The 21,915-nt window shown below is 43.3% G+C and overlaps 1 protein-coding gene across 1 annotated transcript; it reads left to right on the forward strand.

Moving 5' to 3' along the window:
- Nucleotides 1-1,220: 1,220 nt before the first annotated feature.
- On the forward strand, nucleotides 1,221-21,036 carry LOC138796479 (vomeronasal type-2 receptor 26-like). Its single transcript, XM_069976084.1, has 7 exons — nucleotides 1,221-1,334; nucleotides 2,320-2,789; nucleotides 2,955-3,126; nucleotides 12,233-12,442; nucleotides 19,489-19,553; nucleotides 19,691-20,307; nucleotides 21,014-21,036. Exons 1-7 carry the CDS (start codon nucleotides 1,221-1,223, stop codon nucleotides 21,034-21,036), a joined length of 1,671 nt encoding a protein of 556 aa, XP_069832185.1.
- Nucleotides 21,037-21,915: the final 879 nt, after the last annotated feature.

Here is a 21,915-nt window from a genome sequence, read left to right on the forward strand (position 1 = left end):
TGTGAAACATAGTCGTGGGGATGTGTATCTGGATAATACTGTTTTTGGGGCATGGGTTTTCATATAGTCTTTTGGCAAAACATTAAGCTAGGGTGGATAATAAATGCCTGTGTTGTCAATATTTGGGCACAGGAACTAATTTAAAAATTTTGTGTTTTTTCAAAATATCCAATGCAACACTGCTAGTTGTGCATGACAATAGGGTAGCAGCGAACTCACAGATATAAAGGAGTAAGGGGGATTCCAAGTAGGATTTTACTTGAAATTTCAGCTGCTGCCTGATGGTATCTTCAATGTGGGGCTGCCGGGTTTCTTCCTCTGGTGGCTTCAGGAAGTTGCTCAGCATTGTTTGGAGGCTGAAACAACTACCGTGGCTACTGCTGGCCCTCCCGCTTGTGCTACTAGTTGATGTTGTAGACTGAGTAAGGTCCTCCTGACTTGTTGGGCATACAGGATGATGTTGTTCTTGATAGACCTCAACCAAATGGCTTAGCAGTAGAGATGAGCGAACCTGACGAGGTTCGGGTTCATATGAACCTGAACTCTCGGCTTTTAACTGCCGCTGTCTGCTCACTCCTTGAAGAGACTGGATACAGCCTGAGGATCACCTAGAAAACTGGGACACAGCCATAGCCATAGGCTGTATCCCAGTTTTCCAGGCGTTCCTCCGGCTGTATCCACCCTCTCCACGAAGCGGGCAGACAGCGGGAATAAGAAGCCGAGAGTTCAGGTTCATACGAACCCGAACCTCGGCAGGTTCGCTCATCTCTCAGCAGTAGAGGATTGACTGATTAACTTTTACGACCCTGTCTGACGGTGCAAAAAAATCTGCCATTTTCCGCCGGAATCGAGGCTCAACCAGAGTGGCCAGCCAGAACTTGTGCATCCTACACATGTCCTTCAAGCATTCCAAGAGGCACGTGGCCATATGAATGAGCTTGATCGACTGCTGTTCCACACCCGTGTCCTCAGTGTAATGCTAGGTCAGCCTCTTCTCAAACGGATTCCTACATTTCCTTTGGTGTTTCCAAGCCAGAGATGGTAAATGGTGGAGTTTGGAACACCTGCCCTTATACCTCTTCCTCCTCCAGCACCAATTGGTCCACCTCCGGGCTCTGATGGACATCATAGGGGGTCTCCCCAAGTCCCCTCTGCGATGATGTTATTTAGTGCGGCATTCATAATGTGAAGCAGGGGGATGATGTCATTCACACCATACCATGGATGACCAACAGAGTGGCTTTCTCGAATGGTACCAGCAATTGGCAGACCCATCATCTGCTGACCTGGAAATTGTAGTTCTGCGTGAAGCTGCCAGAATGCGTGACAAGGAAGTCAGATACTGCTGATCTCTGTTGGTAAAGCCGATCCAACATATGGAGGGACAAGTTCCACCACGCTGGCACATTGAAGATCAGCTGATGGTGATGTGATGTGAGAAGGCATTTCTTGGGAGCAGGCGCACTGGCAGCCTGTTCTGGAGAGCTGCCGCTGCCTTTGGATAGTCATTCAGTGCCTGGGCCTTGCCGACCTGGACTTTCTGACATTATCCGCCTCCCTCTTTTTGCTCTGGACCCACGAGCTGCAGATGGGGCTGATGCTGGGCCGGTGGCACAAATACAGTGTGTAACAATGATGCTGAAAAGGTTATCTCTGGACCAAGATTCCATGTTGGGTTTGCGACATCATTGTCATCGTTGTCTGGGATAAAAGTCTCCTCTCCCAATCTCTCCAAGTCCGTAGCCATATGGGAGGATTCCAGACTTTGGCCCGAAGCTGCAATTGCCTGGCTCTCCTGACTCCTTTATAGCCTGTCCACTCTGGAAGTCTTAAGGCCCTCTTTAATGTCTTGACTGTAAGGCAATTCCTGTAGGAGATCCTTAGATTAGAGGGGCTGAGAGTCTGAGGGGAGTAATAGGCTCGCCAACAGCTCTCTCGCCGACGAGCCTCTTTTACGATACATTCTCCTGTGAGCTGCTTCTCTTAAAGACAAGTGCATATAAACTGATTTTACTCATAAACATTAAACAAGAAAAACATCAAATAATAAATGTGTTGATATTAGCGTCTACCCAAACATTTCTCTTGGAAAGCAACTTGACAAGCTCCCAAAGGTTTGCAACATGTCAAGCCCATCTGAAATCAATCTACAGATGCTTGGAGGACCAGGATAAGCCAATCAGTAGCTGAGTCGCTGTCCCGCTTCTGTCAGTGATTGGCTGAGCGAGCTCTTACTGCAGAGAATAATTTTTTTTAGACCTATACAGTAAGTCTGTGTAATTTTGTTTATTATTTTTACATCCCCTCTCTCTCTCCTAGATCAGTTATGGAGCCACAGATCCTCTCCTAAGAGAAAAAACTCTCTACCCAAACTTCTTTCAAACAGCTCCGGGTGACACAATATATTATAAGGCATTGGTGAAGTTATTGGAAAGCTTCCAGTGGAGCTGGGTCGGGGTCATCACATCAGATGATGACAGTGGACGAAGGGAGCTACAAGAACTAAGCAAATTATTCACAGCTCATCAGATCTGTGTGGAGTTCAAGGTTGTGGTACCTATAATGCAAAATACAAAAACTATCCCTTTGGACCTGCAGAGTTGTTCTACTGATGTTATTATTATCGGTGGCTCATACAGTATGACTCCTATCAAGTTTCTAATACATGCAGCTCCTTTTCTAAACAACAAGACTCTTATACTCCTGAAATCCTGGTCCTTTCCAAATGAGCTTATACGTGTCAATGAGGGTTTTCCTGCTAACTGCAGTTTAGTGTTTACAGTCTCCATGTACGATATTCCAGGAATTATAGAATATGTTTCTAAAGTACAATTATCTAATCGACCTTCTGATCCGTTACTAGAAGAGCTTTGGATGATATCATTTCAATGCTTTTCAAAAAATAAAACAAAAAACTTCCTTTTTTCAAAGATTTATCCATTTCCTTTCCATAGATGTTCAGGAGAGAAACTGTTTACCAAACATTTCTATTATCCATCAGACACAGTTCCTTCCCAAGTATACATTGCAGTCTATATGATGGCACACAGTCTGCATAATATGGACTTAATTTTTAATGAAAATGGAAAACGTAACAATGCAAATATACATGAATATAAATACAAGGTGAGTGTAACATACTCATTTAATTTTTATTTTACATTGCTAGTGGCTAGAAAAAGACAACTGCCTCTAGCAATCAGCTTTCACTTCTAGACTGCTGGCTGTGTTAGGCCATGTTATGCCTGCAATCTGAAAGTGATCTGGAATGAACAGTAATGTCTTCCTGGCATAGGCTTCTCCATAAGATTGGTCTGCAGCCTGCACCAGGAGTCAAATCACACTTTATTGATATGCTACGCGTTTTGAGACAGGGGACCCCCTGCACTTGCCCACACCATTTCTTCCCCTCTCCCTCCCCTCTCACTGCGCTCACACACTGACACACATCGCACTGTGTGCAGGTGGTGAGCGCACACATCATTACCTGAGGCTGTGGGGGGATGAGCCGGGCGCAGGGATGAGGGGGGCGCTGGTGAGCCACTTAAGTCATTTTGTGGCTCCTCAAGGCATCAGTCTCTCAGCATCGGACCAGAGGAGAGGGGGGCGGGGCTCACTGCACGGCAGCCTGTAGAGGCCAAACAGCAGGTCAGGGCCCAGAAGCCTCCCCACAGTGCGGCCTGTGCTTCCCTGCCCCCTCCTGTATTCCTGGGTCTCCTGACCCCTCCACAGCGGCCCCGGCAGAGGGAAAAAATGTGACAGGACTGACAGATACAGAGGTGAGTGTATGTGTGACTGAGTATACATGCATATGTGTGCAAGTCAGTATGCAGGTGTTGTGTGTGTGTGTGTGTGTGTGTAAGTCTGTATGCCAGTGTTGTGTGTGTGTGTGTGTGTAAGTCTGTATGCCAGTGTTGTGTGTGTAAGTCTATGCAGGTGTTGTGTATGAATATCTGTCTATGTGTGCTGGGAGTAGGAAGTTTGGGTCACCTGTGGCATATCTGCTGCAGTGGATTTATTGCAGATTATCCCCTTTAGGGCCCTTTTACACAGAAAGATTATCTGACAGATTATCTGCCAAAGATTTGAAGCCAAAGCCAGGGATGGACTATAAACAGAGATCAGGTAATAAAGGAAAGCCTGAGATTTCTCCTCTTTTCAAATCCATTCCTGGTTTTGGCTTCAAATCTTTGGCAGATAATCTGTCAGATAATCTTTCCGTGTAAAAGGGCCCTTACTTTCCATGGGGGAGTCACAATATGCAATAAATCCACTGTTGTATTGCTATTTTTTTCTCTCCATTTAGTGTAGGTGATCAGCAGTGTATTATAATAAGTATATAATACACTTCTGATCACCTACACAGAATGGATATATATATATATATATATATATATATATATATATATATATATACATACATACATACACACGCACACACACACACACACACACACAGTCATACAGGGGGGTAATAAGTATATAATACACTGCTGTATACCTACACAGAATGGAGAGACATGTACTTATTATCCCCCTCCTGTATGAGTGTGTATATATCTCTCCATTCTGTCTAGGTATACAGCAGTGTGTTATATACTTATTATCCTCCTGTATGAGTGTGTATATATCTCTCCATTCTGTGTAGGTATACAGCAGTGTATTATATACTTATTATCCTCCTGTATGAGTGTGTATATATCTCTGCATTCTGTGTAAGTATACAGCAGTGTATTATATACTTATTATCCACCTGTATGAGTGTATATATCTCTCCATTCTGTCTAGGTATACAGCAGTGTATTATATACTTATTATCCTCCTGTATGAGTGTGTATATATCTCTGCATTCTGTGTAGGTATACAGCAGTGTATTATATACTTATTATCCACCTGTATGAGTGTATATATCTCTCAATTCTGTGTAGGTATACAGCTGTGTATTATATACTTATTATCCTCCTGTATGAGTGTGTATATATCTCTCAATTCTGTGTAGGTATACAGCTGTGTATTATATACTTATTATCCACCTGTATGAGTGTGTATATAAATCTCCATTCTGTGTAGGTATACAGCAGTGTATTATATACTTATTTTCCTTCTCCTGTATGAGTGTGTATATAATACACTGCTGTATACCTACACAGAATGGAGATATACATACACACTCATACAGGGGGATAATAAGTATATAATACACAGCTGTATACCTACACAGAATGGGGAGATATATACACACTCATACAGGAGGATAATAAGTATATAATACACAGATGTATACCTACACAGAATGGAGGGATATATATACACACACATACAGGAGGATAATAAGTATATAATACACTGCTGTATACCTACACAGAATGGAGAGATATATACACACACACACACACATACAGGGGGATAATAAGTATACAATACACAGCTGTATACCTACACAGAATGGAGATATATATATACACACACATACAGGAGGATAATAAGTATATAATACACTGCTGTATACCTACACAGAATGGAGAGATACATATACACACACACAGGAGGATAATAAGTATATAATACACTGCTGTATACCTACACAGAATGGAGATATACAGTATATACACACTCATACAGGGGGATAATAAGTATATAATACACAGCTGTATACCTACACAGAATGGAGAGATATATACAAACTCATACAGGGTAGGATAATAAGTATATAATACACAGCTGTATACCTACACAGAATGGAGAGATATATACAAACTCATACAGGGTAGGATAATAAGTATATAATACACTGCTGTATACCTACACAGAATGGGGGGGGGGGTATATACACACTCATACAGGAGGATAATAAGTATATAATACACTGCTGTATCATACCTCCCAACCGTCCCGGATTTCGCGGGACAGTCCCGTTTTCGGGGTGCTGTCCCGCGGTCCCGGAACGGCCCCCCGTGTCCCGCAATATATGTGGCCCCAGCGAAAAAAACAATAAACCAGTAACTCACCTGTCCGCCGGTCCCAGCAGCTCCTCTCCCGGCAGAGCGCGCACTCCCGTCATCCTCCGGGGCGGGCAGCGGGGTACAGAGTCACTGACTGTGCGGGAAGTGACCTGCAGCCTCTGTCATGAATCACTTCCGGTACAGTCAGTGACTCTGTACCCCGCTGCCTGCCCCGGAGGATGACGGGAGTGCGCGCTCTGCTGGGAGAGGAGCTGCTGGGACCGGAGGACAGGTGAGTTACTGGTTCATTGTTTTTTTCGCTGGGGCCACACTATATGGGGGATTGGCTACTATGTGGGGGGATTGGATAATATGTGGGGCACTATATGGGGGATTGGCTACTATGTGGGGCACTATATGGGGGATTGGCTACTATGTGCGGCACTATATGGGGGATTGGCTACTATGGGGCATATATGGGGGATTGGATACTATGTGGGGCATATATGCGGGATTGGCTACTATGTGGGGCATATTTGGGGGCATTGGCTACTATGTGGGGCACTCTATGGGGAATTGGCTACTATGTGGGGCACTATATGGAGGGATTGGCTACTATGTGGGGCACTATATGGGGATTGGCTACTATGTGGGGCACTATATGGGGATTGGCTACTATGTGGGGCACTATATGGGGGGATTGGCTACTATGTGGGCATATATGGGGGATTGGCTACTATGTGGGGCACTATATGGGGGCATTGGCTACTATGTGGGGCACTATATGGGGGATTGGATAATATGTGGGGCACTATATGGGGGCATTAGCTACCATGTGGGGCACTATGTGGGGATTGGCTACTATGTGGGGCACTATGTGGGGATTGGTTACTATGTGGGGCACTATGTGGAGATTGGCTACTGTGTGGGCACTATATGGGGGGATTGGCTACTATGTGGGGAACTATATGGGGGGATTGGCTACTATGTGGGGCACTATATGGGGGCATTGGCTACTATGTGGGGCACTATATGGGGGCATAGGCTACTATGTGGGGCTCTATATGGGGGCATTGGCTACTATGTGGGGCACTATATGGGGGCATTGGATACTATGTGGGGCACTATATGGGGGATTGGATTCTATGTGGGGGATTGGACACTATGTGGGGCACTATGTGGGGGATTGGACACTATGTGGGGCATATATGGGGGCATTGGATACTATGTGGGGCATATATGGGGGCATTGGATACTATGTGGGGCACTATAATGGGGGATTGGATACTATATAGGGCATTTTGGGGGGGATTAAGGATTATTAAGGATTAAGGATATAAGGCACTATTCAGTCAGCAGCATGTGGTGACTGTAGGGGAGTGGCTATGGAGGGTTGCTATGGGGGCGTGGCTATGGAGGGTTGCTATGGGGGCGTGGCTATGGAGGGTCGCTATGTGGGTGTGGCTATGGAGGGTCGCTATGGGGGCGTGGCTATGGGGACCGCGGCGCACATGTCCCTCTTTGCTCTTTGCAAAAGTTGGGAGGTATGCTGTATACCTACACAGAATGGGGGGGGGGTATATACACACTCATACAGGGGACGATAATAAGTATATAATACACTGCTGTATACCTACACAGAATGCAGAGATAGAGACCCTCTAAAAGTGATGCCACATGATTTACTATACAAAGGGGCCCGCTGAGGCTCTGTCGCCCAAGGGCCCACCAAAACTTGGAGCCGGCCCTGGTCAAGGTGCTTCAACTTCTACAATAACAGCCAGGAGACAGTAACTGTACTGTCTCCTGGCTGCTGTTTAGCCCTGGTTTGAGCAAAATCTTGGTAAAAACACCACAATTTTGCACAAATCATAGCTAAACAACAGCCAGGAGACAGTACAGTAATAAGAAATACCTCTGCTGATCAGGTAAATATCCTACTGGCATCCCTACACTGACAGAGGGCAGGACTGCCTTCAGGCTGCCTCATCTGTGGTATACAGCTGTGTATTATATACTTATTATCCACCTGTATGAGTGTATATATCTCTCAATTCTGTGTAGGTGTACAGCTGTGTATTATATACTTATTATCCCCCTGTATGAGTGTGTATATATATCTCCATTCTGTGTAGATATACAGCAGTGTATTATATACTTATTTTCCTCCTCCTGTATGAGTGTGTATATAATACACTGCTGTATACCTACACAGAATGGAGATATACATACACACTCATACAGGGGGATAATAAGTATATAATACACAGCTGTATACCTACACAGAATGGGGAGATATATACACACTCATACAGGAGGATAATAAGTATATAATACACAGATGTATACCTACACAGAATGGAGAGATATATATACACACACATACAGGAGGATAATAAGTATATAATACACTGCACATATTATCAACAGTGATGAGCATTTCTCGCGATACTCGAGAAAATGGCATCATCTGTTTCCTGTAAGTTTGGGTGCAATTTCTCAGCCAATAAACATTCAGGAGACTCTTTGGTACATCCTGCGATCACGTGGGACCCATAAATGTCGATAGAATCAATTGGTTGGCCAGATCAGATAACCTGGGCATATAAAAATCTGGGCCGGCGGTGCTCGCCTCACATGCATGCTGTAAGAGATTAGGGACAGAGCTGCTGCTTGTCAGGGAGAGCGTTAGGGAGGGATTTAGCGTTCCAGTAGGTAGGGATACTGTATACAAATCATTTTTTTTTATTAGTCCAGACTGCTGGCTGGGACTTGCAGTGCAGCTACCACGATTTTAGTAGCACACTGAGGTGATCGGCTGCTGGCAGAAAGGGGACAGCAGGTGTTGCATACAGACCCCAAAGAAGTGCTCAGTACTATTATATTATTTTGTAGCTGTTGCTGCTGCTGTTGTATATTGTATTGCTGTGATTTGTACAGCTGCATAGAACTTCAATGCACATTGTCCTGTTTAAGAGGTGGCATACACTATAAGGCACCACTTACATCCATGCATGCTGCCCCTGCTGTTTCCTTTCCATTTCCGTGGTGTTTCCATCATTTTCTGAGGTGGACAGGTTTTCAAACAAAACACAACAATCACTAAACTCAGGGAGAACAGTGAAAAAATCCAATCGAGTACTCATTTATGAGTTCCCACTGATTGCCCCCTACAAAATTTGAATATGCAAATAAGGGGTCCGTGGAGCCTCAGTTACGAGTCTCAAAACACGGGAATAGCCAGATATCCCCCTCTCCAGAGAAGGAAGCCCATTGCCAAGGGGTGTCTCCTAGTGGGGTGCTCTCCCCACTAGGAGGCACCCCTTGGCAACGGGCTTCCTTCTCTGGAGAGAGGGATATCTCACTATTCCCGTGTTTTGAGACTCATAACTGAGGCTCCACGGACCCTTTCTTTGCAGGTTTTCAAACAACCTTTCCTCTGCTGAGCTTGGATCCCCTGCAAAAATGCTCAAGTTTTTCATTGACTTTAATGGGGTTCGTTACTCAAAACGAGCACCGGAGCATCGGGAAATATTCGTCTCGAGTAACGAGCACTCGAGCATTTTAGTACTTGCTCATCATTATTTATCAACATGTGCATCTTTCCATATAGATTGCTAGTAGAGATGAGCGAGGTTCCAGTTCGAGTCCATCCGAACCCGAACGTTCGGCATTTGATTAGCTGGGGCTGCTGGACTTGGATAAAGCTTCAAGGTTGTCTGGAAAACATGGATACAGCCAATGACTATATCCATGATTTCCACATAGCCTTAGGGCTTTATCCAAGTTCAGCAGCCACCGCTAATCAAATGCTGAAAGTTCGGGTTCGGATGGACTCGAGCATGCTCCAGGTTCGCTCATCTCTAATTGCTAGTTAACTGTGCTAAAACAGGCCTTAATATATAGAATAATGATAAATAAATAGCAATAATGATATCAAAAACTGCTTCCAAGCCTAAAAATGATCATAATAAAAAGTGCATACTAATAAATATTAATAATATAAACCTAGTAAAATGTATCAATTATCTCATACTCAGACTATCAGCTCTGTAAGTTCAGTAATGTTTGCAGTCAGTAGATCCAATACATCTCACAGTTGATTAACTGATCAAACCGATTGCTAACAAGGGGGGGGGGGGGGGGGGATCTGATGGATGGGGCAAATCTTCGATAAAGTTGGATTAGTCATAATAGTGCTGGAGACCCGATGTTTGATTAAATCTTTTTTTACATTTAAAGAGAACCAATCACCTAAAAAAACGCCTGTTATGCTATGGGAATGTGCTGTAGCAGCACCCAACACACTTCCCAAACATGCTTTTACACCCCCTCCCTGGAATGTACAACCAGAAAACTAACCTAATAAAATTGGCGCCCTGTATGTAAGTTGCCCCCAAGTAGTCATCAGGGCGGTGAGCCACCGGAAAGTCGCTGTCCCCTGGGCGTTCCGGAACAGTAGTCACGCCCCTCTGGGTGTGATTAGACTGCACTATTGTGGTGACGTCACTGAGAGGTGCGCCGCACCTCACGTCAGTGCGTTTACATTCTTGCTGCGCCGCACTTGAGCAGTACAGAGGGTCTACTCCGCGCCGTACTGCACAGGTGCAGAATAGCCTCAAACTCATTGCTGGAGATCCGGCAATGAGTTTGAGGCTATTCTGCACCTACGCAGTACGGCGCAGACAAGACCCGCTGTACTGCACATGAGCAGCGCAGTAAGGATGTAGGCTTGCCAACGTTAGGGACGGCGTGCCTCTCAGTGATGTCACCACAATTATGCAGTCCGGAACGCCCAGGGGACAGCGACTACTTGCCAGAGGCTCACCGCCCAGATGACTACTTGGGGGCAATTTACATACAGGGCGCCAAGTTTGTAAAGTATGTTTTTGGGTTAAACATTCCGGGGGGGGGGGGGGGTAAAAGCATGTTTGGGAAGTGTGCTGGGTGCTGCTACAGCACATTCCCATAGCATAACAGGTGTTTTTAGGTGATTGGTTCCCTTTAATCTGTGTCCATTTAATCGGCAGTGTAGGGGCCTAGTGGCGCCACGTATTTGAGTCCACAGGGGTATTCCAACATCACACAACAGGATTTGCAATGTAGTCTCTGCTTGATGGTAAAACTGCCCGGTTGTGTTGCTTCGGATCTCGGTAGTCCCTGCTTTGATGGAATAACAGCAAAGACATCTCTGCAGATTACATATTGTTATCCCTGCCTGATCCCTGATTTGTTTTGCTGTCATCCTTCCTTGTGTCTATGTAGATAACTGGGGACAACCAGATTTTTGATGGTTGGTGCCCTCCTGCAGTTAACCAAAGGTCCTATATAGGCTTATATAATACAATTTACTATACCGGGTGATGAATTTACTATACTTAGACAGATGTCTTGGGTGAGTAGACATGTTATTTGGTATGTATTATGCAGTAGCTTTTTGGGGTAACCTTTTGCTGTAAACCTTTTTGTCAGTATACTTGTTTCTTGACTGTAATGTCCTCCACACAGTTCTTCCGAATGTGTTTATATTGGCTGTAGGGGACATTTGTCTTCCGTTTTTTCAGATGGTCTAAAACGATGCCACCCACATAGCTGTGCCCCAGATCTGATGGTAGGTGACACCATCAAACAAACAAAAAAAAAAGTTGTTTTTTTAGTATGAATTCTAATGCTTCAGTCAGGAACTTTGTTTGTCCTACTGAGCCAAAACATCCATAGTGAGCAAAGACATCCCTGCTTCTCATGTTATCCCTCTTAGGATGGGTATTAGGTCATCAAAGTTCATCAGAAAACTCTCCAGATTCTGGACATATGGCTGCAGGATCAGATCCAAATACTTGGAGAGATTGCTTGTCAACCCACCTACCCCCAAAATTAATGGCCCATCAAGCATTTAACTTTTGGTTGGGTTAAGGGCCTTTAGGCCACTCTGCCGTATGGTAGAAGTACTGAGGGCATACAGGTGTTAAGTTAGGTGCCTCTGAGCTTGTGAGAACCGGCTCCGGGTGAAACTGTATAAGTGGTTAGTGAAAAGTGACCGCCATGGTTTTGGGGCTTTGAGGACCACTTCCCATGGTTGTATTTCTGGGGTTGGATCATGTAATGACATGTTATATTTATGTTAATAAAGTGACTGCTGTGGCCAATTTATATCCAAGCCAGAGTGGTGTGTTTATTAAAAGGTATGGGTAAAACAAGAAGGAACTTGACAGTACCCCAGTCATGCCTGTACTAAATATTTCCATTACATGTTCTTTGTATGATATAATAATTATTGTTTTCTTTGAAAGTTGGCAGAGAACATAAGAAAAACTAATTTCCTAGACCGCATAGGTCTCCTTGAGAGTGGAGAATGGGTAACACCACTGAAATTGATAAATTGGCGATCCAGAAAATCTGAATCAGACGTGATTGATATACAGACACTTGTCGGAGAGTTTGATGCCTTACATTCTCAGCTCAATATTACACCATCAATGATAACATGGAAACATAATGTGGTATGTTATACAGATTCTAATACAAAGGTCTATTTACCCCCCATAACCCTCTATTCAGGGCCGATTCTAGGTTTTCTGCTGCCTGAGACGAGAATTGAAATGGTGCCCCCCCCCCTCAAATTAACGAATAGTAGTTAAGAAATCTATGTAGCCAACTGCATAAACAGATATATACATACATATATATATACTAGCAGCAATATACAGCACGTATACAGTATACCAATAATGAATACATTGCACGGATAGTATATATACTGTATTCTTTCTATAGCCTTCACCGTGCAGAGAAGTAATGCCGTTTTTGTTTAGTTCAGATATTTCTATAGATATAGATATAGATATATATATAGATATATATATAAAAATAGTACAAAAAGACCAAAGCACTCCTGTTAGTCCAAAAAAGGACTTCCACAACATAAAAGATACTTGATAGTGAAATGAAGCAAAGTTACAGGTTCCGTAATCCAAAAAAGAACCAACAGTCCATGAAAAATTGAAAAAGTAACAGCTTCAAGGCGGAATTAAAGTGCAAAAAAAGTGCTATTTATTACCTCATGGTACAAACAATTCAGCGACGTTTCGACCTATGCGGTCTTTTTCAAGCTGACATGACATGGTTTACATCAGAGTATATATATCATAAACAACCAATCATGATAGTATGTACAATTCAAAGGTATCCACCCCTTACATCTTTATTAACCCTCTCTTACACCAAAACAGTGGAACAGGTGTCCCCTAACATATATAAAAAATATCGTAGTCCATTACCAGATATTGTGTCCTCTCGGCTCGGTGCGAGGCGTTCGCGCCACCGCGTCGGCGTCTTCCCGACACCAGTGCGCAAGCGCAGGGTCCAACCAATCATCTAGCGCACAGCTGACACGGCGGCGGTCACATGACCGCCGCCCTGGCAACCAGGACGCTAACTCACGGCAAAAAGGGGGAGGCGGGAGCAATACCACACAAAAAGAAAAATAGAAAAAGCAAAAGAAAACCTTATTAATAAAAATTGTGGACAAATAATACGGTAAAGTCCAGGAATGAATAAATGAAAAAATATGCAATACGTTCAAGAGCTTCTGGCAAAAATAGTCATAACAGTCCAGTTCATCTGTGGGATATAGCATAGTCCAATGTGTATAGGAGATTCCTTTAAAGCATACAGGTATCCATCGCCAGTATCCACACAGTTCTTGCAGATCAAACGTGTACGGGTTACTTGTGTTGTATTATCCGACGTCCACTGCTGTACATATAGGTGGCATCCATATAAACGGTATCGTGTTGCTATATCACATCTACTACTCCATAAAACCAGGAGAGGACGTGAATTGGTCCCGAACCGAACATCAATCCCTTCCGGGTCTTCATTAATCGTCACGGTTCAAGGGATCTCCCCTAATAGCATATCAGAGGTATAGCTGTATACACACCGTGTCAGCACCACATCTAGTCGGTTGGCCTCGTCGGATAGCAATTCGCTTGTGCAGCCATAAGGTCCCACTATCACAACATCGTATAGATCTGTCCATGGGATACTGGAAAAAACACATAGGCGTGAACAGGGTCTCCTATAGATGAAAATATATTGCATCTTGTTCAATCATCATGTAGTCCAGGTATCCACCATATTAGTGGGATGTTTAAAACACATCCGACTCTCTCGCTCAACTATACACACACAAATGGACCGTATCCACCGGCAGCTGTCCTGTACACCCACTGATGAATAAATCAAAAAAAATCAAAAAAAGTCAAAAAATTCCATAAGTCCAAAAAAGAGAGGGGTAAGAAAAATAATGTAAGTATTGCTACCAAGCCTCAGCCATCGCCGTTGACCCATCACTATCTCGATAAGAGCCGTAGAGTGCACAAATCCACAGGATCTAAAAAACATAATAAAAACATCTTAAAAGAGGACATATAAAAGAGCACATACTCCATAAAACCAAATCAATAAAATACAGACGAGGACTCTCACATACCTGGTAGGACTTTATACTCCATATTGAGACCCTTGGGACTCAATGTGTCGAGCATAAATATCCATTTCAATTCCAGTTTTTTAAGTCTCAATTCCCTATTACCCCCCCTCGTTAGAGGTGGAACATGATCAATGACCCGAAATCTCAACTGACTCACTGGATGTCTGGCATCCACAAAATGTCGTGGTATGGGTAACTCCAATTTCTGTGTTCTGATGGTACTTTTGTGTTGTTGTATCCGTAACCTAATCTCCTGTGTCGTCTCCCCCACATAGTATAGTCCACAAGGACAAACTATAATGTAGACCACATAGCTAGATCTACATGTAAATCTCTGTCTTATTTTATACTCCGCTGCCGTATGTGGATGACAGAAACTCTCTCCCTTCAGGAGGCTATTACAACATGAGCAATTTAAGCAGGGGAAACAACCATTTTTCACAGCTCTCAGTGTGGATTGTATGGGGCCCTTTGTGACACCTATATCCGATTTCACCAATCTATCCCTGATGTTACGCGTACGCTTATAGGACATGATAGGCGGGGAATTGAATTCTACCACTTTAGGGCATCCTTTATTCAAAATATTCCAATGTCTTCTAAGTATGGAACCTATGCGCAAACTCAATGGTCCATACGTAGAGACAAATGGAATACGCACGGACTCTGTCTTATGCTTCCGTGTAAACAGCGTGCTTCTGTCAGTCTGTCTGGCTCTCTCACAGTGGGTATCTACCAAATGTTCCGGATATCCACGCTCAATAAATTTTTTACACATGTCATCTAACCTACCGTCAACCAATTCCTCATTAGCCACTATCCGACGAACCCGTAATAGTTGGCTCCACGGAAGCGAATCCACCATACGTTTAGGGTGATTAGACTGATAATGCAATATGTTGTTTTTATCTGTAGGCTTAACATAGAGGTCTGACTCTAAGCCCCCATTTCTGATGCTAATGTTTGTGTCCAAAAACTGAATCTGTTCGTGTGACCAGACCATAGTAAACCCTAGGTCCTCATATATATTAGTTTCTATAGTCTCAGGGTATGTTCACACTATAGAATACACTCAAAAATTTCAAGCGGAGACAGTGCGGCAGACTCCACTTGAAATCCCACCTGTCCCATTGACTCAATGATATTTTCCAGCTCAATCTGCCTAGAATAATGTACCAACAGTCGTCATTGCACTAAGGGGATGCCAGGCTGCTAAATGATGTCCGTTATTTTAGACTCAAAATGACGGATGTCATTTTAAACGGAGATGGAAAAACGTTGTGTGAACATAGCCATACAGTGATCCCAATGTTCAGTTTAGATCCCGAACACAAACATAAAAAAAAATTATCGTGATTGATATGGGTTCGTGTTCGACAAACATTCACTAACAAATAAGGAACATACAGTAGAAGCATACTTTTCAGTCTACGCCCATGTACAGTGGGAGGTTCAGGGGGATAGACACTGAATGACTCCAGAGAACACGACATTTCATCATAATGTAAGTGAGCTTACACTTTTGTCCTGGGCTACATTCATCGTGATCCTGGGCGGCAGGTTGGACAACTATGTTTAAGGTAGATAGAATAACACAAAAATTGCTCTCTTACATCTTATACAGGAAGGTATTCAGACAATATATACTTTATTTAGATGCCAAAGGGTCAATGTAATGACCCCTGTTGGCCAGGAACCAGGAAGGTTATCAGGGAAGGATATCACATCTGCTGCTATGACTGCGCCCCATGTCCTGAAGGAGAATTTACCAATAATACAGGTACATATTTGTTTTTCATTTCTTTTTTCTTTAGTTAAAGGGGAACTCCAAGTAGAGGTAAAAAAAATGAAACTTGTGCAGAAGCGTATAGCATTACTTACCTGTCTATCCTAGTTTTGATACTACCAAAAATCCATTTGTTGGGGGGGGGGGGTCTGTATTGTGTTTCTGTCCTTCCTGCCCCTGTCTGCATCATCAGCCTGTCCTCAGCAAACACACAATGTGAGACAGAGGCATGGAAGATATGTCTCCTAAGGAGGGATAGCAGAAGGAGCAGGAGACAATGTGAATTGGCACAGAGGCCATTTTTCTTTACTTCCTGGATTTCTATCAGCTATCAGTGTGGCAGAACAGCACAGATACAGTAATACATTGTATAAACACATCTATATAACTTTTACTGTACTTTTAATAGAAAAGTTTTTCTTATCCGGAGTTCCCCTTTAAGGGGGGATTATATGGGTTGAATGTACCCAAGATCCCGGGCTGTTCACAAGACTTTAAAAACCCAACCCACCACTACTTTCATCTAACTATATAGCAGCAGTAAAGGGTACCTTAAGCTACCTTTTTTTTTTTTTACATCAACAGGAGTTGTGATCTAAAGCAGTTTTGCAATATAATCACTTTATTGTACTGTACGTCCTCGCGCGGGTGCGGGCGTTCAGAGCGGGGCCGCACAGCGACCCAGCTCTGAACCGCTGCGGTCCCGCTTGCCACTTGTAGCCCGGGACTGCTGGTATTAGCGGGCACGGTCTGATCGCCGTGCCCAATAATACAGTAATCAGATGCAGCTGTCAAACATGACAGCTGCATCGGATTACCGGATACAGCATTTCCCTGGTGTCTAGTGGCGGAGATCGCTCCTCCGGGACGTCCCCCAGGGGGGCTTCTAGTATATGTGTGAAAAAAAAAAAAAAAAAAAAAAAAGGATTGTCATTAGTAAAAAGCCCCCTCTCCTAATAAAAGTCTTTCCCCAGGTTTTAAATAAAAGTAAATAAGTAAATAAACATGTTTGCTATCGCCGCGTGCATAATCGCCCGAACTATTAATTAATCACATTTATGATCTTGCACGGTAAACGGCGTCAGCGCAAAAAAATCCCAAAGTGCAAAATTGCGCATTTTTGGTTGCATCAAAAGCGATCAAAAAGTTGTATATGTGCAATCAAGGTACCGATAGAAAGAACACATCATGGCGCAAAAATTTATTTACATTTATTAAAATGCGCTCCTGGCATATGTCCATGGTGTACACCAGCCATATAACCCTCTCGCCTGATGGGTGGCAGTGGGGGGATTGGCAAGGTGGGAAGGAGGTGTGGCCTTCTCCCACACCTGATATTTCATGATTTACATTTGCTGACAGGAGTAAATCATGGCACAAATATGTACCTGCTCCCGAGCAGATGTAGATTTGTTGCCTAATGGCAGCACCAGGAGCAGGGACAGGGGGCGGGATTTTAAAAAAACAGTCTTGATAAATGTCACCCAGAAAACTTATATTGCAAAATGGCTTGCGATCTGAACCCCGTCTATTTCTCGCAACAGTGAATCTTTAATATAATAAATATAATTTAAACATTTTTTTTTATTGTCAAAAAAAATTTATAACTTTTTTCATTACTTGAATCAGCTTATGCCATCTACGCTTGCCATTATTTGCAAAATACCCTGCAATACTAATATATTTATACTAATACCTGTATATGACAGTTCCCTGTCCTTTTGTAGAAACAATTAATGGCATTACCCATGGGTGATGGGGGCCAGGGCCGGCATCGGCACCCGGCCGACTAGGGCGAGTGTCGGGGGGCCACAGCGCCTCTAGGGGTCCAGTACCGTATGATGCTGTCAGAAAAAAAAGTGTAGTAACAGAGGGGACTGGGCCCCTAGAGGCTAGAGCTAGGGGGTAGCGGTACATACTGTAGTCCCGGGCACATATTTCTCTCCAGAGTAGCTGCTGCAATTATGGGGGATGCAGGACCTTTCATGATGTCACTGGTTATGTGATCGGACACTTGATGGAGGGCAGGTAGGCTCTGGTAACTAATAGTGCACTGTGTGTACCGGGGATTCCAGTTGTTTTCTGTGCACAGCCCCTGCAGTTATATATACGACAAGAACATGCTGAGAACTCTAGACTAGAAGTCTCAGCATGTCCATGTGTTATATATATCATCACTGCAGGAGCTGTATACAGAATAATTAGAAGCACCAGCATGTCTATGTTAAATACACATAGCAGGAGCTGTATACAGGACTAGAGGTTCTAGGTCTCCTGTATACCGCTCTTGCAGTGATATATATACAACATGGACATGCTGAGACCTCTAGTTCTCCTGTATACAGCTCCTGCAGTGATAGATAGATAGATAGATAGATAGATAGATAGATAGATAGATAGATAGATAGATAGATATCTCTATCACTGCAGGAGCTGTATACAGGAGAACTAGAGGTATCAGCATGTCCATGTGTTATATTTATATATCACTGCGGGAGTTGTATACAGGAGAACTACAGCCTCTAGTTCTCCTGTATACAGCTACTGCTATGTGTATTTAACATGAACATGCTGGGGCTTGTAGTTCCCCTGTATAAAGCTCCTGTCTGTGATATATACAACATGGACATGCTGGGGCTTCTAGTTTTCTCCTGTATATAGCTTCTGCAATGTGACACCCGCAGAGATCAGGAGATACAGGAGGAGAAAGATATGCCGCAGCTTCATATCTTTCTCCTCCTGTATCTCCATTATTTGCTCCTCAAAGGGGCCCACCGAGGCTCTGTCGCCCAAGGGCCACAAAAACCTGGAGCAGGCCCTGATGGGGTTTCTCTATCATCAGCTATTGAATATGGGTTTCAGCAATTACAGATAGGAGATAGATAGATAGATAGATAGATAGATAGATAGATAGATAGATAGGAGATAGATATGTTATCCCTTCCCTGCATTTTTCAATGTGCTTTGAAAACCATGGGAAGTTGTGAAGAAAGCCTCCTCTAGGTATATGTCTGACCTTAGATAGTCATAGCCATGTCTATATTCATGATCATTTACAACTACCACCTCGCCATCTCCTGGTTTTAAAAAAGAAAAACAAAAATAAATAAATAAATAAATAAATAAATATTATCCAAATGTGAAATGGAAGGGATGCAATCTGAAGAGCCTAGTATGGACCATCAAGTTGATGGAAATAACTCTTCCACCCTGCATTTGGCAAAATTATAAACTATTGTTTATTTATTTTGTTTCTTCTTTTTCAGACAGTGAAAATTGCCAGAGATGTCCTGACCATGAATGGCCGAATGAGGGGAAAACCAAATGTGTTGTGAGATATTATGAGTTTTTGTCCTATGAGACTGATGTTGTTGCTTTAGTCTTTTCCATCATCTCCATATTACTCTCTCTTATAACTTTATGTATAATTGGAATATTCACTTTATTCCGGAACATTCCCATTGTCAGAGCCAATAACTGGACCCTCAGCTTCATTCTCCTGATCTCTCTCATGTTCAGCTTACTCTGTGTGTTTCTCTTCATCGGTCGCCCAGTGGATATAACCTGCATGCTGAGACAAATCTTCTATGGAGTCTTCTTCACAGTAGCCGTGTCTTCTGTCCTGGCCAAGACCATCATAGTCTGCATAGCATTCAAGGCCACCAGACCTGACAGTCCCTGGAGAAAGTGTGTGGGGGTTAAGCTTCCTTATACTGTAGTGTTGGTCTGTTCATCTATTCAGATCCTGAATGCAGTTATCTGGTTGTCACTGTCTCCTCCATATCAGGAGTATAACCTGGATTATCCTGGGAAGATCATCATTCAGTGTAATGAAGGGTCAGTCTTGGCCTTTTACCTCATGTTGGGTTATATGGGGTTTCTGGCAGCGGTGAGCTTTGTTCTAGCTTTCCTGGTGAGGACATTACCTGATATCTACAATGAAGCCAAGTACATCACCTTCAGCATGCTGGTGTTCTGCAGTGTCTGGATCTGTGCCATCCCGGCCTATCTGAGCAGTACAGGGAAACACATGGTCACTGTAGAGATATTCGCCATATTGGCCTCAGGGGGAGGAATATTGAGCTGTATGTTTTTATCTAAATGTTACAATATCCTGATAGAGCCTGAAGAAAATCATACAGGACAAGGGAAACATCTTTGTCTTCCACATAAAAATTAATTATTTGCATAAAATATAATGTAATTTGCAATTCGTTTCTGTTTTTCTTTGTGTCATGTAGAATTATAAACCTCCCCTATGAGAGATCTGCCTCCCTATAAAGACTATATTATTCTATGACTGATATGCAGCTACCTTATACTAAATTCTTTATATCAACTCTTTCTCTGATTGATCCTATTTCTGCTCTTCTGTGCTTACTGATATTAGATGTTCTTACCACCTTGAGAGTGCAGATAGAAAAATACCTGCATCCATGGGGATGAACGTCCACCTTTGCTATCCCGTGGGCACTGAGTGACACATGATTAGGGATGCAGACCCTAAATGTAGGAAAGCTAGCCATTGGGATGATCCTTCAGGAATCCTAGTGACTTGCAGCAGAGTCTCAGTTCAAATAATCTACTTTGCTAATTGTTGGCTTGGCTATACTAAAGACAAAATCTACTCTTATTCTTCTGATAGCCCATCTGTTTGGATAAAGTTATCCCCTTTCTCTTTTATTCCACTAAGGTTGTTCTAGCCAGACATGGCTTGCTCTGGAACTCTTTTTGTATACTAGAGAACTCACTCACTGGAACTCTCTAGCTTACACTCTCTCTCCTCCACAGACAAGGCAGTGAAGATCAACTGAAAGTGAAACTTCTTTACGCCAGAAAGCTCTAGGATTCGGAGAAACCCACCTTGTGACTGAATCTGAGAAGTTTAGCTTTAGCTGTACCTGGATAGTGTACTGCGAAACTATGACAACAAAACACAGCAATCGCTGAGCTCAATGAGATCAGCGTAAAAAAAAACCAAAACAAAACAATGGAATACTCACTCAAGAGTTTCCACTGATAAATTGCCCCCTATAAATTCAAATTTGCAATGTATCAGTGGAGACTCTTGAGTGAGTACTCCATAGTTTTTTATTTGGTCGCTGATCTCCTTGAGCTCAGTGATTGCTGTGTTTTGTTGGTCTATTTTTCATTGCCCTTGGTAGCCAGAATCCTGCTCCACACTGATGAGGGGCAAATACCCCGAAACAGCCATCTGTGGATGGATGCCTGCCTTTGTACCCTTGTCATGTTGCAATACTAGCCACAGAGTTAGGCTTTGATTCAAAAGGGCCACCCTGGTATTTCCCTATTTATGTTACAATACTCGCAACCCAGTGGGACTTAAGGGGCTACCTATCAGGGCGGTTTGGTGAACTCCCCACTGGGAGTCACCCCCTTGACAACAGGCTTTCCTTCTCTGCAGGGATATCTGGCTATTCCCGTGTTTTGAGATTCGTAACGAAGGCTGCACAGACCCATAGCAAAACTATGACACCAACTGGCGGTAGTTGCATGCTACAGCTATCTCAGAGCACACATATACAGGATACCAATTTATACCTGCTAGAAAAGGAGTGGTGGACGTCCGCTCCGGGACATTGCACCAAGCTTTACATCTCTTTTTACCTTTTTCTTCATAGAGCTGATAAACAATGCAGGGATTGCAATGTACACCTTACAATAGGAAAGGA

The sequence above is a fragment of the Dendropsophus ebraccatus genome, chromosome 7, assembly GCF_027789765.1.
Source record: "Dendropsophus ebraccatus isolate aDenEbr1 chromosome 7, aDenEbr1.pat, whole genome shotgun sequence".
NCBI lineage: Eukaryota > Metazoa > Chordata > Amphibia > Anura > Hylidae > Dendropsophus > Dendropsophus ebraccatus.